This window comes from Oreochromis aureus, linkage group 4 (assembly GCF_013358895.1).
Source record: "Oreochromis aureus strain Israel breed Guangdong linkage group 4, ZZ_aureus, whole genome shotgun sequence".
NCBI classification, from domain to species: Eukaryota; Metazoa; Chordata; class Actinopteri; order Cichliformes; family Cichlidae; genus Oreochromis; species Oreochromis aureus.
Window position 1 is genome coordinate 29,211,347 of NC_052945.1, and position 20,349 is coordinate 29,231,695.

Below are 20,349 nucleotides of genomic sequence, written 5' to 3' on the forward strand. Positions count from 1 at the left end.
AAAATTCAACTTTTAAAACCACAATCCTGAACCTTTTAAATTGTGTTGGTTTCTTAGAACATGGCTGAACAGCTGTTTCTATTGGTCTACTTAATCTACTGATCTGTCTACACATCTTTTTATTACTCATTCTTTTTATGTTTTATTGTAAACAGTGTCCACACAGTGGTAAAAGAGAACTGTATAGAGATTTTTGAGTAAACTCAAATGAAAGCCTAAGGTGGTAACACAGTTTAACACATAAAAATAATCAAATAAACACATTAGTCCTTTTTGTGAACATGGATAAATAAGTATCATTAGTTTACAGCATTGTTCAGCCATGCCACTAAATGCTTTTTAACACAGTGTTTTAACCTGGGCTCAGACACAAAGTCACAGATTTAGTTAGTCCCTGACTTTGAGTTGTGGTTATGACTAATTATTATACACAAGGCTTTATCTATCTGAACTCTAAGGACACAAATATGAAAAACCTATACTTACCAGCTGATACCCCGCACTACACACTAGGTGTGCCATGTGACCTGAAACTTTGGTACAAACTCATCATAATTATTCTGTTAACACTGTTTCTTTAACACTGTTTGTGTTGCTGTTCAGCAGTTTAAAATGTTTTAGATTGGATTACATGGAACGAATTTGAGTTCTCTTGGGGTTTTTGTGTGTGTTTTGTTCTTAGCAGATTTTTTTTTAACATACTGTAGAATTCCAGTTACCACATTTCTGGTCATATGACATCCTGAGTGCCCACTTAAAAAAATCCCCACAGTTAATTCAACAGTAAAACAAAATAAAAATATGTTAAATAAATAAAGGTTTGCTCTGTGATGAAATATTAAATAAGCATACATTGTACAGAGCTCTAACAATGAAAACAATCCTTTAGCCTGTTGATCAGAGAGAGGCAGTCATTATGTCCATTTAAAACCTGTAATCAAAGAGCACAACGTTTCTGTGAAACTATAAAGTCCCATATGATCCTCATCATGTCCAGTGACTTCAGAGTGGATCCTCCTGTCATCCGGCCAGTGTTTGATGTGTGGCAAGCAGCACAGAAGCAGGATAGCTGAGGACTTTAAAAGAAGAGCAGAAAACAGGAACATATGTAGTTGTAAATGTAAATACCGGTGATACTTGTCAAAGGGAATAAAATAATGAAAATGTTAACTTACACACTCATTTAGGGAGGATCTTGACACTGCACAGAGGAGGCACAGTCAGTCTGGCAATGATGGTGATCTCCAGGATGTTTTCCTGCAGCAACATTCCTGCCAACTGGCCATATGATCCAGAGTAGTTGGTTTGTAATGAACAGAAAGGTGTATATGTTAGGTAGTGTGCGCTTGAGCTGGTCCTAAGAAACAAACACATCCTGTAATAAACTGAATACCTTTAGTAGTGCTGCTGCAAATATAAAGCCCTTCTATCATGTGTGGTTTCAAAGAAGATGTTTTGGAGGCTCGGTCACAGAAACTGTGCAGTCTGTTCAGTCCTGAGTGTCTCAGCTCTGAAGGGATGGATCACAGAGGGAAACACCTGAGTACAGATATTAAAATACACTCAAAATAACACTCCTAAGGTCAAGTGAAAACACAATTTAAACACTTTACAAAGAATTAATACGTTTTCATGGAAATAATGTCATTAACCCTTTTTGTTGTGAGTAAATCTCACCGACTGCTTGTGGGACAAGCTAGAAGGAGGACTTCTAGATGTGAAGTCTCACGCCTGATCAGACGGCGAAGATGGTGATGATGAAGCCTCTCTGATCTGTGGCATTACAGTTTCTGGCTGCTATGTGCTTCACACTGTTGGATTGTACATGTGAAGCTTGGAGAAGACACAGGAGGACTGTGTCTCTCTTAAAAAAAAAAGAAAAGAAAGAAGCCTAACAACCTCCCACCATACCTGCCCACTCAACTCCCACCCACCCACTCCACTCAACTCCCCAGCCTCACACCATCCAATGTCTATACAAATGTAGGGTATCAGCTGGTAACAAAAAGCAAGTGTAACATATGTAGTGCATATGTAACACTGCTGAAACATTTCTGGCCAGAAATGTGCAGTTATCAGCCAGTGCATTTATCAACCCAGACCCACCCTGATAAATGCACTGGCTGAAACATGATAAAAGCTCATAAAATGTATGTTTCATCGTAAGATTTGTCCAAAAATATAATCATATACTTTTGAAAAAGTTTAAAGATTATAACAAACTGAAATCAATAACATTTTTGTAAATATTATTTCAAAATAGAGGCACAGATAAACTGGCTTAACTGTCATTATTGCTGTAATTAGGTTTTTTTTTTTTTTTTTTTTTTTTTTTTTTTTTTAAAAAGCAAACGTTAGTCTGTGTTGTTCTCTCAGAAACAATGAAGAAGCTGTTGAACATTTATTTGTTGTGTGGGCAATCCTCTGGTCCACCCTCCCTCCCTCCCAGCCACAGTGAGACTGGGGCAGCCTGGCAGGATTTTGAAGCCTGGCTGCAGAGAGGATATGCCTACACTGTTCGTTTTAAACTGCTATATTTGATTTTTCTGACATTCATAGATTACTGATTTTTAGATTTTCTGTAATAAATAAAATTGTCATATTTTACTGATATCATTATTTAATTCATTTAATTGTATTTTATGTAAAAATTCAAACATTATACTGCAATGCAGGGCATTTTTTCTTAAGTCAACTTTTAAATATCGCTCTACTTTCTTAAGTCATTCAAAAATATAGAAATTACTTACTGTAGTCAAAGATCTAGATCATGAATCATCACAGGACAATACACAGTATACAGGGTCATGGTAACTATAGTAGGTCTTCATGACTCCAGAATGGAGACATCGCCTGGCTGAGAAATGAAAATTAGGTCAAGCAGTGTGTTCTTCTCTGTGGTAGGGGTAGTGATGACCTGTGCATATCCCCTAGACTCAAACAGCTCCAGGATTGGTTTGTTTGCACTGGATAAAACATTCTCATTAAAATCACCACACACTATGATGGGATGACAGTCCATGATCTCTAATGAGTCTAATAGGCTTACCAGGTTTTTCAGGAATGGCCTCAGAGTGTAGTCTGGAGGTCTGTACACAACTGCAATCAGTGCACTGACTGGTGCTTCAACCTTTAAAGCCAGAAATTCAAGGTCAGTTACATTATGGATGTACTGTTTTTCATGCACTTGAATGTCACTTTTCACATAAACAGCAACTCCACCACCACTTCTGTTTGCCATCTGGGGAAAGTTTGTGTAGGACAGGTGTCTGTTGCGTTTGAACAAACTGTAATTTTCCAAGTGGAGACTCTCTCACACAAAAGAGCCCCGCAGGTGTGTTTCTGTTAGGCACAAAACATCTGCTAGACACAATTCATGGTGACTCTTGATGTCATTAATGTGAGCTGGCAGTCCCTCTGTGTTATGATGAACAATGGTGAAAACGTCTGACCTGCTCAGTGTTTGTCTCACTTGTAGAAGAGGCATCATGTCATCAAGGTTGGCTTGTCTCATGTTCTCAAGCGCTGCAGTGATTTCTGGGTTGGTGAATATTTTTTCTCCTCCATATCAAGAAGATACAGTCCACTGAGAGACGCCACTCTGCTGACAGCTACGTAGGCCATGCCGGGCTCAAAATGCTCTTAAGAGAGACAACAGCTGATGTGGTTGTCATACCCTGTACCTTATGTATTGTACATGCAAAGGCCAGCTTCACTGGGAACTGTCTTCGCATCACCACTCCTTTCTGCTTTAGATTCTCCTCTGCTCTCTCAATGTACACCATGTCGCCTGCTGGTGTGCGGTTATTCTTTCCAGATGTCTCATTATCCATTTTAAGTCCAAGCTTGATGATGTGTTGGTCATTTTCAGAGTGAACTACTCTAAGTAGTTTTCCAAAAGCTCCATTAACCAAACCATTTTGTATGTCAATGTTTCTGGTGAGCATGACACGAGCTCCTTCTGCAACTTTCAGTGTGTCTGGTAACTCGTTTTTACCTCCTTTGAATGGTCTGTCTTGTAGTGCCATTCTGCCAGTTCTAGGATCCTTTCTATAATCGTCTGCATGGATGTCAATGATATGAGTATGGAGCAGAGCCAGTGTTGCAGAGTTGTGCGCATCCACTTCTTTATTAGTTGCAAAATGTGCAACGCATCAGTCGGACAACGGGCTGGTTCAGTTATGGCCTGTGACAACAAATTTCTATCTGCTTCAAAGCACATCCAACTTTCCTTTCACACGGATTCTGTTCAGCATCTCAGCAAAGACAACATCATCTTTCTGACGATAATCTCAGTCAGAGTGATCATCTGAAAATGCTCCCCGCCACAGGTCGATCTCGGACGGGTCGTGCACACAGAGAGGTTTAGACTGTCGCACTGGGGTAGCTGATAGAAGTCTCCAACAGCAATGACTGACATGCCTCCAAAGGGTCTCCGAGTCCCTTTGATCTGTTTGAGTCTTGCATCTACATATGCAAAGAGATGTCTTGACACCATAGACACTTCGTCAATGACGATTATTTCAGCATTCAAAAGTTCTGATCTGACTTCATCCAGCTGATTGCCAAGTCCCTGAATGGGAGGTTTTAAGCTTCTAGGAGCTTGAGAAGAGAATGCAGTGTTGTTCCAGAAATGTTAAATGCTGCAGTCCCAGTGAAAGCAGTTAACAGGACAGTGGGTTTTGATATATCAACGTCGCCTGCATATCTGGGCACTTTGCTCAGTATCTTAGATGCTTCTGAGTAGATGCATTTGATAAGATGTGATTTTCCTGTTCCAGCACCACCATTAATATAAAAGAAAAACTGCTCACATTCAGAGCACAGACTCTTTTAATGCACCAGTCTCTAACTGCATAAAATATGCAGGCTTGCTTTTATTCAGATTCTGAAACATCTGACGAACAATGTGGGATCAATAGCAGGGGTTCCCTGATGGCTCTGACTTCTGTTGAAGCATCAGCCTGACGGCTGTAGTCGGGCACATCTTCCTGTTCATTTTCATTGTCTTGCTCTCTTTCTTGTTCAACAAGTGGCAACCTTACGAGATCTGATTCAGGTGCCAGATTACACCATTCGTCAGTCACACCTCTGTTCTGCTCATATTCCTCAACAGCGCCTCGATCTCCTCACTGTTTTTCTCATATTTTCTCTGTTTCTTTTGACAATGTGTTGCACGTATTCAAGATGGTCAGTACCTGGTAGCTGTACACAGCCAGCACCATAGAAAGCCTGATAGGTTGGCAAAGATGGTGTTTTCAGTTCATGGTCTGAACGATGAGGAAGGTACAGTTTAAGCAGTCTTCCGTAATATTGCTCTGGATGTTTTTTCTTGTGAGCAGCGGTGAAATCTGATGACAGCAGGCTTATCATTTTTGCGCCTTTGCACAAATCCCATCTCATTGAGAAGGGGCAAAACATCTTTACCTTTTGTCTGTTGGCCATAGACAATCCTGCAAGTAGCAGCAAAGTCTGCCATGCACATCTCCTCATACTCTGGAGTTTCAGGTCTGGCTTTGTATTTGTCATTCAAAGATGTCATCCAAACATTGGAAGACTCAGGTGTTGTGTTGTCCAGAACTGACAGGGGACGACTCATTTTCACTGGATTATCATCAGTTGGTATGAATATTACAGCACGTGAACATTGCTTCATGTGAAGACCACATGCACGAGCAACACACCCTGCGCACTGATCTCTCGCTTCTTTGAATATGCCTGCATGACGGCTCTCATTTCATCGCACTCATTTACACTGTCCTTATGGGAGTTCTCAATGACAGTTTTCAGGTACTCAGATAGCCCGCCTCTTTTTTGATATATATTTCATTAAATAATTTGCTGCTACCGAAAGCATCTAGAACAAAGCTTATGTCGATATTACTGTTCCAGGCTTCAAGCAGATGTGGATTATAGCTGTTTATCCAAGAGTCTTTTGGATCACGCTTTAGTATGATCGCACTCCTTGTGTTCATTTTATTCAGGTATCGCTCATATTCTGCATGCGTCAACTTGCATCTTGCCAAGAGCTGCTCTAAACTCATGGAAGCAGTTTCAGGTTCATTCAGTAGCTGGTTCAGTGGTCTGAGCTTGTTCTTTGCTGTTTCTACCTCCAGTTCATCATCCTCACTGGGTCTTGTGATCATTGTGTCATTGCAGGGTGGTTTGGGAAAACCAAAACGGCACCCGGAGCTTAAACCCTAAAGCACGCCTTTGTGTGGTTCTTACTATGTTTTTGCACTTCTGTAACTTTCTTGTAAAGTTCAGGTTGTTTATGTGGATCAGGCAGCTGAGCTGTGATGTATTTGTTTATAAAATCCACAACAGTTTGCTCATCATCCTCCTCAAACACAGGAGCACCTTCTACCCACAGGAGGCAGTGTATGTGTGGGCTTCCTCTGTGCTGAAACTCGACTCTGTAAAAGTAGTCAATGACTTTGCCAAGTGGCTCTGCAGGAGATAAGAGTAAATCTCTGAATAATGCTTCAACTCTCTTGTCAAACATGCGCATTGTTGTGACAGGATTGCTTCTCAGGATGTCACACTTTGCTGACCAGTCGAGTCCTTCAAAGTTCACTTGTTCACCTTGCTGCCTTGTTATTGCTTCAATCACTTCAGGCCAGCGCATTTCAGCAGCTGAAAATGTGTAAAAGAACGTGGGAGTTCCCAACTGTCTGATCATGGCAAAAGATCTCTTGTTGTTTTCTCCCAATAGGCTGGGGTTCCTCTCAGAGGCTGCATGAATCTCACTGCATCTTTATTTCGCACCAGTTTCTCCACCTCATGTTTATCTTGTAACATGCCTGAGGTTATTTTTCTCCCATCTCTGGTCAGAGGCTTTGCCTTCCTTAACTGGATTGTCATGCTGGAAGTAGCCAAGTGTATTTCAGTCACAAACTGTGCAAAGAACAAATAGTTTGTGTCTTTGGCAAAACGATCATCAATGCAGAAAAGTCTTGATTTGAAATACCCACTGGGGATACTTTGATCAGCCTTCTTTCATCAAGTGTGTTTTGGCCTGTAGGAAACTGCACAGGAAGGCCATGGCCTCCAGTTTAGGTGTTTTGAAAAACTTATTGATTGTTTCTCTCTGCAGGAGCAACAGAGTAGATTCCTTCACTGAAACATAATATCTCCTCAGCCACATCAGGGGCTGCAAACAGGACTCGAGTGCAAAACCACCATTAGTCAGTCCATCTTCTTGCTCTGAATCATCTCTCATCTGCTCATGTGGTTGTTCACCATCACAGGATAACATGTCAATATCCTGTTCATTTTTATTTTGTGCTTCACATAGTGCATTTTTCTCACAGCTGTCAATTTCCATTAAATCAGCCTCATCATAATCGTCCTCATTCATGTTTTCATCATCATCATCCTCATCATCTTCATCAGGAAGTGTTGATCACACAGCTCAGCATCATCTCTGATGCTCACATCCTTATACTGTGGATGAATCTGCTTGAGTTTATGCAGTGCTTGCACAAGTTTAGACCAGCTTACAGTCTGAAACAGCTGATGACCTTTGTACGACAAGCGCCTCTTCAGTTTTACTCTCATGACCTGAGAATTAATTCTTAATCGAGGCAATGCTTCAACAGTTTCCTGTACCTCTGATGGGACACAGACCACATTTCCTCTAATTGCTCTCTGTCTGCCTTTGGGAAGAGGAATAATCTTGGCAAATGGTATGCACTTGGCTATGAGATGCCTCTCCAGGATGTTGAGATCAGACAGTTCAGCTGGAATATCAGCAAGATCCAGTTTATTGGCAACAGCAAGTACTGGCATGGATCCATTTTTAAGATGATTGTGGCAGGTGTGACAAATCCACTCTCTTTCTCTCATCAGGCACATTGCACTGCTCATTTCTGCAGTTTTCATCACAAACATGAACAAACCTTCCTGTCAAACATGTTGCAACCACATGTGGGTTTTTGACATAATTTGACCTTATGCAGGGTCGTACTTGGTTTGGAAATGAAGCCTTGAAACATACAGTACATGGGTATGATGGTCCAACTTTGATATGTGATTTGAACACAGATATGGCCTCATTGATCACACTGTTGTCACTCTCTTGGGTTTGTCTGTTCACCCATCTGTATTTCCTTTTTATTTTCATGGCACATCTCATGTTGTGCATAATCCTGAATGCAAGATTACTTTGATACCTGTCTCGCATTAGTTGTTTCATTAGTTGTTTGTGTCTTGCTCTGAATGCGTTGTCACGTGCATAACGCTGAGTCACTCGAGATCTCTGTCTCTCTCTGAATTCTGGGCTTTTTCGATACCTTTTAGTGATATAGCTTTTTTCTCTCTCTCTGAAATCAGTATTCTCATAGTAACGTCTTTTAATATATTGTTTTTGTTTCTGTCTAACTTTAGCATTCTCACTGTAACGTCTTTTAACATACTGTTGCTGTTTCTGTCTGAATTCTCCATTCTCATAGTAACGTCTTTTAACATACTGTTGCTGTTTCTGTCTGAATTCTGCATTCTCACAGTAACGCCTTTTAACATACTGTTGTTGTTTCTGTCTGAATTCTGCATTCTCACAGTAACGCCTTTTAACATACCGTTGTTGTTTCTGTCTAACTTCAGGATTGTTTTTATATGCCTCGCTTGTGCAAGATTTTTCTTTTCTTTGTACTCTTTATTTGAAGCATATTTTTGTCGTTCTTTCCTTTTTGGTTTTCTTTTCTCTGATTTCTGGGTTTCTCTGATGCCATTAATCTTCTTTTCATTTTGTGCCTTTGTTGTTTATTAACTTTTTCAGTTTTTGTAAAACTATATCAGAAAGATCACAGGCAGCAAATTTTTTATTGCAGCATTTGATTGACATGAAAAGCATCATTCGATGGAAAGAAATTAAATTCACTGCATAGTTCTTCAGTTGGTATATTAGGAGGTTCATTCTGATCTTCATATGATGTGAACTGAGTCATGTGGACTTCTTTTTGTTTCACCAGTGGCGCACAAATGGACATTTGACAAAAGATGTTCTCAGTCAGACCAGTGGTTGTGTTTCTCCTTGGAGTAGAGGGGTTTGCTTCATCAACAGTTGTATCAGCGTGAGTAGATGCCACAGCAGTGGCAGCTGTTGGTCTGCAGACTGTGTCTGTGATAGTATCACTCAGGTTGACTGTGCTCATACTGTAGAACTGCACAGGCTTCAGCTCATAGTTACAAGAGGGTGATATCTCCATCATTTGATAAGAATCTTGTAGCCTCTTAATCATGTCACTGAGGAGTGTAAATTTCAGCATCACAGCTGTACCACGATTACGTGACTGTAGTAGTAGAGAAAGACCACTGGGTGTTCTGGAGTGTGGGTCAAAGAACCCATATTCGCCTGATGTGGATCTGAACACTGCAATACACAATCCACTCATAATCAGTAAGGCATAATGCACATCTGACAACAGGCAGCTCAGTCCTGCTTCTAAGCTGAGAAAGGTATCTACTGCTTCCTCTGGAGGTTCTTCAAATGTCCCATACCGGGAAGGCTGTGTCATGTCGACATGATACATAGACCTGCGAGCATAAACTTTGTCTGGCAGCTCATCGGTTGCCAAATGAATACTCTTGGGGAATCTTTTCTTTGCCTCTTTGTACATCACATCACCTTTATCCAAGACCAGATTAAGGTCAGCTGTAGTCATGTTTTCATTCTCATGAAGGAATGCAAGAAATGTGAGTGAGTTACATGTGCACTGGTGGTTTCTGGAGTCTCCATATTTAGGATGTGCCTGGCTGTGAGATGCACAGACATGTGTTACAGAGGGCTGGTTTTCAAAGTTCACTCTTTCTGCATGAGATGGTCCTGCCACATCACTGTGATGGCCTCTTTTCAACAAATCAGCATAACCCACCTGTGGGGCACTTGACACCTCATGTTGTTCACTAAATTCATGCTGCAGTCCACTCTTTACAGCATCAGCATAAGATACCTGTTGTACATGTGCAGGAACATGTTGACCTGCCTGTTTGACACTGTCAGAATTGGTCTTTGTAGACACACTGTCTTCTGCAGAGCTCTGAGGAAAATCACACTCAGCTTGTTCACATATTGGTACACTGTGAATCTCATGGAACTTCTTCCAGCGTTGTTTTGCAGCTTTTGACTTTTTCTGCTTCCTTGGCATTTTCACACACCTGCAAGTGTTTCTTAGTCTTCAGAAAATATGTTCACAAGATAAGAGTGGCACACACCAGGAGATGTTGTCTTTGTTTTTATATTTCAGTTTTTATTTGTCTGAAACAGTTGTCTTTCATTTGACAGTTTGTTCTTCAGTCGAGAGATATTATGTACTGTCTTTATTGGCTTGGCACAACTTAGCAGCAAGCCCAGAATGAAAAACAGGTAGAGAGAAAATCTAGAAGAGAGAACAGGCAGAGCAGGAGAGACACGGCTGGGAAATCACAATCAAACCGTGAATTAGAGTTTTCTTTGTTTGTTCAGTTTGTTCTCAGGTAGAGGCAATATATGCACTCTTTATTGCTTTAATGGCTTGGCATTTTTCAGCAGCAAGCCAAGAGTGAAAAACAGGTAGAGAGAAAATTTAGAAGAGAGAACAGGCAGAGCAGGAAAGACACGGTTTTGAAATCAAACCGTAGAGTTTTCTTTTGTTTGTTCAGTTTGTTCAAAGGTTGAGGCAAAATATGCACTCTTTATTGCTTTATTGGCTTGTGCATTTCTCAGCAGCAAGCCAAAGAGTGAAAAACAGGTAGAGAGAAAATTTAGCAGAGAGAACAGACAGAGCAGGAGAGACACGGCTTTGAAATCAAACCGCAATAAGATTCTTGGTTTGGCAAAATTTCTCACAAACCACAGGGTGAAATACAGATGGAAAGAAGGCAGAGACAACAGGTGGAGCAGGACAGAGGATAGAGGGGTTGGGGGTTGGGATGTGAGAGAGAAGACTGGAGATCTGGTCCTTGTTCTTCTTCTGCACACTGTGAACAAAAAAAGGAGAAAAAATAATAATTTTATTAAAATGATATCACATGGTAATTGTATGAACTAATTGTGACTACTGAAAAGGACAAAACAAATATTCAAGCTAAACTGTTGTTGGCTGCCATGTGCAAAAAGTTGCATAATTGGGCACTTTTTAAAAGAATAAATATTTAATTAAATTCAGCAATAATATTTTAAATACAAATATGATTGAGTGAATCATTAACTATTCACATGTAATGTGACGACAAAAATGTATGAAAAAATATTTTAGCCCAATTGTTAAGCTGCACTTATGTGTATTTATTATAAAATTGTGTTTAAAAGGTCTAGCACAAAGTTTGAACCCATCACTTTACAGCTTATATTAGTCAGATTATTTTTTTATTTTGGTCTACTTCTCTTACAGTATGTGCACACCTACCAGGCAAAGCACAGGTGTCAGTCAAGTTCCTGAAAGTGTAAGACGAGAAATAATATGTTAGTTGTCTGTACAGTGTTATCAGACTAACAGAAATACATAACCCACATGACATGATACACTGAACTTAGTCAGCAGGGTAATTATAGAGTAATATAGCACACCAGCTGATACAGCAGCCATTTTGTAATTCAAACTAATTAACTGAAGTATTTCCACTTATGTAAGGCTTATGTAACGCTACTGTTAGACTGTTACTAGTCTTAGCATTGTTGCTAGCGCTAGCATTCCTGCTAATGTTAGCACTTCAGTTAGTGTTAGCATTGCTGCTAGCACTAACACTCTTACTGTTAAAACTGAGCGACAATGGCAATAATAAAGCTCATTTGTTACTTTTGTCTCACTGACCGCCAATAAATATCACAGGAATATCACAGTAATATTCTTTTGTCAGTTAACAACTGCTAAGGCTAGTGTTAGCACTATAGCTAGCGTTAGCATTGTTGCTAGCATTAGCATTGAAGCTAGCGTTAGCACGGCTACTAACAGCAAAAGTCATAAAGCACTCTTACTGTTAAAACTAAGCCACAATGGCAATAATAAAGCTCATTTGTTACTTTTGTCTCACTGACCGCCAATAAATATCACAGGAATATCACAGTAATATTCTTTTTGTCAGTTAACAACTGCTAACACTAGTGTTAGCACTATAGCTAGCGTTAGCATTGTTGCTAGCATTAGCATCGTTGCTAGCATTAGTATTGAAGCTAGCGTTAGCACTGCTGCTAACAGCAAAATGTCATAAACCTATATAAATGATAGTGAAGGTTATTCTTTTTTTCTTTCTTTATTTCTTTGAACTCTTTTAAACTCTGTTGGACTTGATATGTGAGTTTAAATGTCAAACATGTATTTTACCATCATAAAAATAAAACAGTGCAGTACTGAGTGTACTGTACTTACCACAGCAGAGAGCAAAGCGGAATGACGACAGTTGGTCCAGTGATGGGTTGAAAACAGATGAGGCGCTCAGGTGGTGCTTGGAAATTTGACCATCAATTTGAACAGCAATAATGAGTATATACATGTCTGTGTGTTAGTCTCTGTATGTGAGAGACACATAGAGAGAGAGAGGGAAAAATATACTAGACTAGTGTACAAATTGGTACTTTTTGTATAAGCGAATGAGTGACATACAGAAAAATATGGCAACTGGCATTACATGAGCAAATAAAAAGTATTTCATCTTGAACTGTTATGTGGGTTTTATTTTAAGACTACTTTAAGTTTGTTAGTGGGGAGATAAACTATACAGACTATAAACAGAGACATTAAATGAGATTAGATTAGTTAAACATTAGTTAAAATGTGGGAAAATCAACTACAGACAGGTAGATGCTGTAAGCTTTAATTATCCAGTCAGAAAGGATGATTTTAAAGTCATCAACTGACTCCAACTGCCCAGATCTGAAAAACCTGTGTGCCAATCACAATGCTCTACTAGTTGGCATATACTAACTACTGACCCCTGTCAAATCTGTCTTATTGTACCTATTGAAAAGTTAATCTTACTACAACTGCTTAGATGCAGCAGACATTTTTAGGTTTAACCTTGGCAGAGTGAGAGAGAGCTCGTTAGGCAGGCAGGTGTGAGCCTGGTTGCTATAGTGACTGCACCCAATGGCTCCATACACACACACACAGACATGCACCTCACTTTAGCTGCTTAAAATGAACAGAAAAGTCAGGCCGAAACAAATCCTTCCCAAATGAAAAGTATAGGTCGTATTGACGAAATTCTTTTCACTGTGAGTGCCAGCAATGTAGTGTCTACTAAATTCTCAGTTTTCATGCCTGTGGAGTTTATTATATGGACGTGGTGACAGTGTAAAGACAGCCTGTACTTCTGATTTTCAAAGGAACTTTCTGAGTCATTTTAACATTGGAGTCTATGGAAGAGTTGGAGGAGGAGGCTGCACATTGGTGAAATTTATGAAAGAACCATAACACCTAGTATAATAGTAAACACATTGGATGAAAGAGGACAGCGATGGCTACGTTTTGAGGGTAAAATCATACCTGTAGAGCAAATGCTGCGGACACAGCAGCAGTTTTAAAAAGATTTTAAGATTAATTTTTTCGCTCCTCTCACTCTAGCAGTTCAGCTGTCTCACTCTAGCCCCAACATTCCGTCCCATACACACCCATTATAAACTCTGAAACGGCTGAAAAAACATCATGAAACTTAAACTGGAACTGAAGAAAAGTATAACAGATATTGAAAAGATAAATACAAGTTGAAAGGTTGAATGTCTTGGCTTCGTTTTAAAGTTTGAATGGTGGTTCTATGTCAACGTATGTGGAAGTAGTAGGAGTTTAAAATTGAGTAAGGTGAATGAGGATTTGAAGGGTCTCCCATTGAAATACATGGGAAATTTTTGTTGAAAAAGTTGAATAATTTAAAAATATAAATGTTAAAAATGAGAAAAATAGAAGCAGTCGTGTCCAAAAGAAGAGGAATCTAACGGTGTTTGAATGGTTTTTCTAAGTTGAACGGTTTTGAAGGAGTAGGAGTACAAAAAACGTACGGAATAGATAATAATAAAATAGAATAATAAAGATTAGAAGAACAATACTGTGAATGCTTTTACAAGCATTCACACTAATAATAAAGATTAGAAGAACAATACTGTGAATGCTTTTACAAGCATTCACACTAATAAAGATTACAACAACAATACTGTGAATGCTTTTACAAGCATTCACACTAATAACAAACAGCTAGAATTACATTTTACAGTGTAAAGTTTGGTGGAGGGGGGATTATTGTGTAGGGCTGTTTTTCGGCAGTTGGGCCCAGCCCATTAGTTCCAGTAAACTCTTAATGCTTCAGCATACCAAGACATGTTGGACAGTTTCGTACTGCAAACGAGTCGGGTGTAGAAGAACTTGACTGGCCTGCACAGAGTCCTGTCCTCAACCTGACAGAACCCCTTTGGGATGAATTAGAGCAGAGGGTGCTAAGGCCAGGCTGACACCATATTAAACCCTACAGCTTAAGTTCGGATGTCACTTAAGCTCATGTGCATGTGAAGGCAGATGAGTAAATACTTTTTGGTAAAATAGTGTATCAATTTTTCTGGTAAATAATTATAAGCTTTGTGAGTCACTGGAACCTTCCTGTAACTCTAATGACACTATCTACCCTAAGCAAGTATCTGGGGTACTGTTATTGTTTGGCGGGCGCATTAGTCATTTTCCAGATAATATAGTTGAATGACATACTTGCAAATTAGCTGATTTTCTAACTAAGTGATTACACATTTTTATAAATGGTACCTGCATATGCACTGTAGTGTAGACAAATAGGTTTTGCTCTCTGCCCTCTCCAGGAAGTTTCCCCAATTGCATTTGGACCACGGCACTATGGGAAACAAGCTCGAGGTCAAGAGGAAACTGCAGCAGGAGATATGATGGCTGATACAGAAATGAAAAAGGACTGCAAGTCAAACAGTTTGACAGTTCAAGGAAGGCAAAAGGAAACACGAGAGATAGAATCTTTCAAGTGTGTTATTGTCTCAGTTTGTGTACAGACTCTCTGGCAATATGAGAAAGAATGTGCACTTCAAAGGGCGCCACAGATACTTGTCAGGGGTTTCTTCATGACCCAGCCTTCACATTTCACCCAAATATGCCATTCAAAGAACGTGACGAATGGCATTAGCTACAATGTTTATAAGTATTTATTTATTTAAAATGTATTGAGCCAGAATTAGTTTTTAAATATTTAAAATTTAAAAATAAAATAAAACATTTCCTGGTAAATTTTCTGTAAAATTTGATTTTGCAAGAACCAATACACACACACACACACACATACACAGACACACACCAATGATACCAGAGAGTAAAATACTATTCACAAGATACACTAAATGAACTCTAGAAACTTCAGAATTGCACATTTCAAAACTTAATTAACAAAACTTCAAAACAAAATAAATCAACAAATAAAAAGCCAAAACATTAGAACAATAAACTGTCACAATCACTGTGAGTCGAGCAGTCAGATGTGTCTGCATTTAATTTACTTAGACGAAGCCGCCTCGATAAAATTCCTGGGATTTTGCAGTATATTTAAACTGCTCTTCGTTTGAGCTGGTGGTTCACATGTTTTTTTGCTAAGCAAAAGGTTGCTGGTTCAATTCCAGCCAGAGACACAGGTCCCCTTTGGGTTTTTCTCAGGAAGAACATCCTCTCTGAAACTCTGCCAGATCAAACATGCGGAGCGACCCTTTGTGACAAGCAAGCAGCTGAAAGTAACAGCTTCTTTAGTATTTGCTGGTCCTATGACATCTTTTTAATGTTGCTCCAGGACCATCACTGCACCTCATAGAAAATTATGCTTTAATGGAATATGTTGTGAAAGTCAAGAAAGCTACTTCCCATATGTTTCTGAATAATGTAGGCACCCAAGTTGGGGTGGAGTTGAGGAGGGGGGCGGGGTTAAAATGAAGGCTGACTCTAAGACAATCTGAGCTGAGCATGATCCGAGCAGCTGAGCGGTGATGGGTAAGACCTCAATGACAGACAGCATCCAGTTTGTGTAAACATTACAAAGAAAATAAATGCATACATAATAATTAAGCATCAGTTCTATACTCAAGGAGCTTTGCATAAATGATTTAGTGAAAAAAGAACATAAAAAAACTAGAAAGTGCATTTTCTGAAGAAACTGCAGTGTGAATGCTTGAATCTGAATGTATGCACTGAAATGAATTAATTGCTGAATTTAAGTTAAAAAATTTTGAATGAAATGAAAAATACAGAAGTTTTCGCCTGAAGAAAAAAGTGCTGAACTGCTAAAAGCTGACATCCACACAGAAGAAGTTGGAAAATAGCTGAAAAAGTTTTAAATGTAAATGAGAAAAACCTAAGAAATGAGAAAAGAAAATTTAGAGTCAGAAAACATCTGAATGAATATTAAAAGTTCATATTCTTTAAATCACTGAATGACTAAAATGTGATCCCTCCACTTGGATCCACACAGTTTAAAAAGTTTAAATGTCTGAGCTTTGAAAGACACGGTGTTGGAAAGAGAAGAACAATGGCTACGTTTTGAGGGTAAAATGATGGCTGTAGAGCAAACACTGTGGACACAGCAGCAGTTGAAAGAGAAGTGTTTAAGATGAATCTTGGCAGAGTGAGAGACAGAGCTCATTAAGCAGGCAGGTGTAAGCCTGGTTGCTATAGTGACTGCACCCAATCGCTCCATACACACGCACACAGACATGCGCCTCACTTTTGCTGCTTAAAATGAACAGAAAAGTCAGCCCGAAACAAATCGCTCCCAAATGAAAAGTACAAGTCGTATTGACAAAATTCTTTCACAGTGAGTGGCAGCAATGTCTAGTCTACTGAATTCTCAATTTTCATGCCTGTGGAGTTTATTATATGGATGTGGTGACAGTGTAAAACAGCCTGTACTTCTGATTTTCAGACAAACCTTCTGAGCCATTTTAACATTGGAGTCTATGGAAGAGTTGGAGGAGGAGGCTGTGCATTGGTGACATTTATGAAAGAACCATAACACCTATTACAATAATAAACACATTGGATGAAAGAGGACAGCGATGGCTACGTTTTGAGGGTAAAATGATGGCTGTAGAGCGAACATTGTGGACACAGCAGCAGTTTTAAGAAAAGATTTTAAGATTAATTCCCCCCCTCCTCTCACTCTAGCAGTTGAGCTGTCTCACTCTAGAGCCAACATTCCGTCCCGTACACACCCATTATAAACTCTGAAACGGATGAAAAACATCATGAAACTTAAACTGGAACTGAAGAAAAAGTATAATAGATATTGAAAAGATAAATACAAGTTGAATAGTTGAACGTCTTGGCTTCGTTTTAAAGTTTGAATGGTGGCTCTATGTCAACGTATGTGGAAGTAGATACAGTTGAAAGCGGAGTAAGTTGAAGGAGAATTTGAAGGATCTCCCCATTGAAATACATGGGAAATTTTTGTTGAAAAAAGTTGAATAAATTTAAAAATATAAATGTTAAAAATGAGAAAAATACAAGCACACATGTCCAAAAGAAGAGGTATCTAATGGTGTTTGAATGGTTTTTCTAAGTTGAACGGTTTTGAAGGAGATAGAGTCCAAAAAACGTACGGAAAAATAATAATAAAGATTCAAAGAACAATACTGTGAATGCTCAAGCATTCACACTAATAAAGATTTAAAGAACAATACTGTGGATGCTTAATCAGCATTCAGACTAAAAAAGAATCCTCATTCATATATGTCATGTGACAGCCTAATTCCTATGACATCATTACTACGATGGTTCTTTCAGATCAAAGGCACATATATGCCTTTGATCCAAAAGGCTTAAATAGGGGTGCAATCCTAAACTTTTAGTCCGTTTATTTGCAGCACTAGTGTTCACAGCTTTCAAGCATACGCCTTAGAAACATTTTGAAACAGTTGGCTCTTTTACACAGTCATTTTATCAAGACTTCAACATGTCTGAAAGAAAACACAGCAAAAAACCACAAGCTTACGCTGGCTGTCCTCTCGAGGTTGCACAGCCAAATTCCCCAAATGACGTTTTACCCGTCCGAAGGGCATCCGCTGAAAGTCGGCAGGTAAACCAAAATCTAGAGGACAGGATTAAACAAATCCAAGCAGAAAAGATTCAACTTGAAGAGCAGTGCAGACAAATGGAGACCCAAAATAAACAGCTGGAAGAAAGGCACAATGGATTTGTCAAGAACCAACAAGTCTTGCAAGTAAAGCTTAATGAAGCACTGCACAGAAATGCAGAAATGGTTCATGAGAATAAACAACTGGACACTAAATACAGAGAACTGGAGGCCCGAAACAAAGACTTGGAAGAAAGGCACAAGGAAATGCTCATGAACCAACAGAAGCAGCCCAACGTGGACATCATAAATGAGGGCTGGGGAGTAATGTTTAATCAAGCTAAGCAGCGGATTGTAAGCCTGATGACACAAAAGAAGCAGAACATCCATGAGTTAAGAACAATGTCCTGCCAGCTTCAACAAGCACAAGCTGTTAGTCTGGAGACCCATGGGAATCTCGAACACGCTGTCAACCTGAATCAGCAGCTGCAAGTACAGCTTGATGAAGCCCTGGAGAAAAACCAAGAGCTTCTTCAAGAGAAGAAACAGCAAGACATAAAGGAGAAAGAGATGGAATGCAAACTTCACAACATGAAGAAACAAAATGAAGTCTTGCAAGTAGAGATTAATGAAGTACTGCAGAGAAATGCACAAGTGGTTCATGAGAAGAAACAACTGGAAACTGAATACAGAGAACTGGAAGGCCGAAATAAAGACTTGGAAGAAAGGCACAAGGAAATGCTCGTGAACCAACAGAAGCAGCCCAACGTGGACATCATAAATGAGGGCTGGGGAGTAATGTTTAATCAAGCTAAGCAGCGGATTGTAAGCCTGATGACAGAAAAGAAGCAGAACATCCATGAGTTAAGAACAATGTCCTGCCAGCTTCAACAAGCACAAGCTGTTAGTCTGGAGACCCATGGGAATCTCGAACACGCTGTCAACCTGAATCAGCAGCTGCAAGTACAGCTTGATGAAGCCCTGGAGAAAAACCAAGAGCTTCTTCAAGAGAAGAAACAGCAAGACATAAAGGAGAAAGAGATGGAATGGAAACTTTACAACATGAAGAAACAAAATGACGTCTTGCAAGTAAGGATTAATGAAACACTGCACAGAAATGCACAAGTGGTTCATGAGAAGAAACAACTGGAAACTGAATACAGAGAACTGGAAGGCCGAAATAAAGACTTGGAAGAAAGGCACAAGGAAATGCTCATGAACCAACAGAAGCAGCCCAACGTGGACATCATAAATGAGGGCTGGGGAGTAATGTTTAATCAAGCTAAGCAGCGGATTGTAAGCCTGATGACACAAAAGAAGCAGAACATCCATGAGTTAAGAACAATGTCCTGCCAGCTTCAACAAGCACAAGCTGTTAGTCTGGAGACCCATGGGAATCTCGAACACGCTGTCAACCTGAATCAGCAGCTGCAAGTACAGCTTGATGAAGCATTGGAGAAAAACCAAGAGCTTCTTCAGGAAAAAGAGCAACAGGAAAAAATGCAGGAAAAGACACAACTTATTCTCCAAGACTTACAAAGGAAAAGTCTAGAAATACTCGCATGTCATAATGAAATGAGGGAGAAAACCATTGAACTAGAAGGAGAAAGGGGAAAACTGAAAAAACAATGCTCAGGCATGCAGTATAGGATCAATGACATGCTGAGAAAGAACGCAGAGCTCAAGGAACTTAATAACAAGTTGAAGTGCAAAAACAATGACATGCAGGTTCAAGAGCAAGAACTGGAGAAAGCGCATAATGACCTGAAGTGTATGCTTCAAGAAATCCAGAGCAGAAATGAGGAGTTAGAAGACATGTACAACAAAGTACAACAGAGGAATACAGACATGCACGAGGAAAAGCTAATACAGGAGGCAAAATCTAAAGATCTGAAAGAAAAGCTTGAAGAAAAACAAGCACAATTAGAAGAACTGGAGAAAAAATGCAAGAAACTTGAGGAGGAAATTACAGTAACAACTGAAGACCTGAAAACCCTCATCCTACAGAAAAAAGAGCTCCAGGAACAGTGCCTGAAAAGAAGAAGAAACGCTTGGTTTTTCAGGAGGAGGGACCCTCCTGCTTCCTCACTTGATCATAAGGTGGTGTAGCCTGGTCTTCCTCCACCGCTTTTCTATCTCCTCACCCCTCTACCTCCCCTCTTGCCCTTTCTCTCCTTCCACCTCTCCATCATTCTCCATTTTTTCCTTTCTCCCCTCCCTCACCCCCCAACTAGTCAAGGCAGATGACCCTCCCTGAGCCTGGTTCTGCAATAGGTTTCTTCCTTTAAAGGGAGTTTTTCCTATCCACCGTCGCCG

The 20,349-nt window shown here is 39.6% G+C and overlaps 1 protein-coding gene and 1 long non-coding RNA gene across 3 annotated transcripts; one reads left to right on the forward strand and one right to left on the reverse strand.

The window, feature by feature from the left end:
- Positions 1-1,247: 1,247 nt before the first annotated feature.
- Positions 1,248-2,847, reverse strand: LOC120439975. 2 transcript variants are annotated; one of them, XR_005612897.1, is made up of 3 exons: positions 2,751-2,847; positions 1,394-1,510; positions 1,248-1,278 (listed from the first exon to the last, which is right to left on the reverse strand). It is a non-coding gene; the product is annotated as an uncharacterized LOC120439975 (long non-coding RNA). The 2 variants fall into 2 exon arrangements; XR_005612896.1 differs by lacking the exon at positions 2,751-2,847 and adding an exon at positions 1,678-1,725.
- Positions 2,848-17,848: 15,001 nt separating this feature from the next.
- On the forward strand, positions 17,849-20,142 carry LOC120440034 (myosin-10-like). Its single transcript, XM_039611588.1, has one exon. The coding sequence runs from the start codon at positions 17,914-17,916 to the stop codon at positions 20,140-20,142; it is 2,229 nt and encodes a 742-aa protein (XP_039467522.1). The 5' UTR covers positions 17,849-17,913.
- The last annotated feature ends 207 nt before the right edge of the window (positions 20,143-20,349 follow it).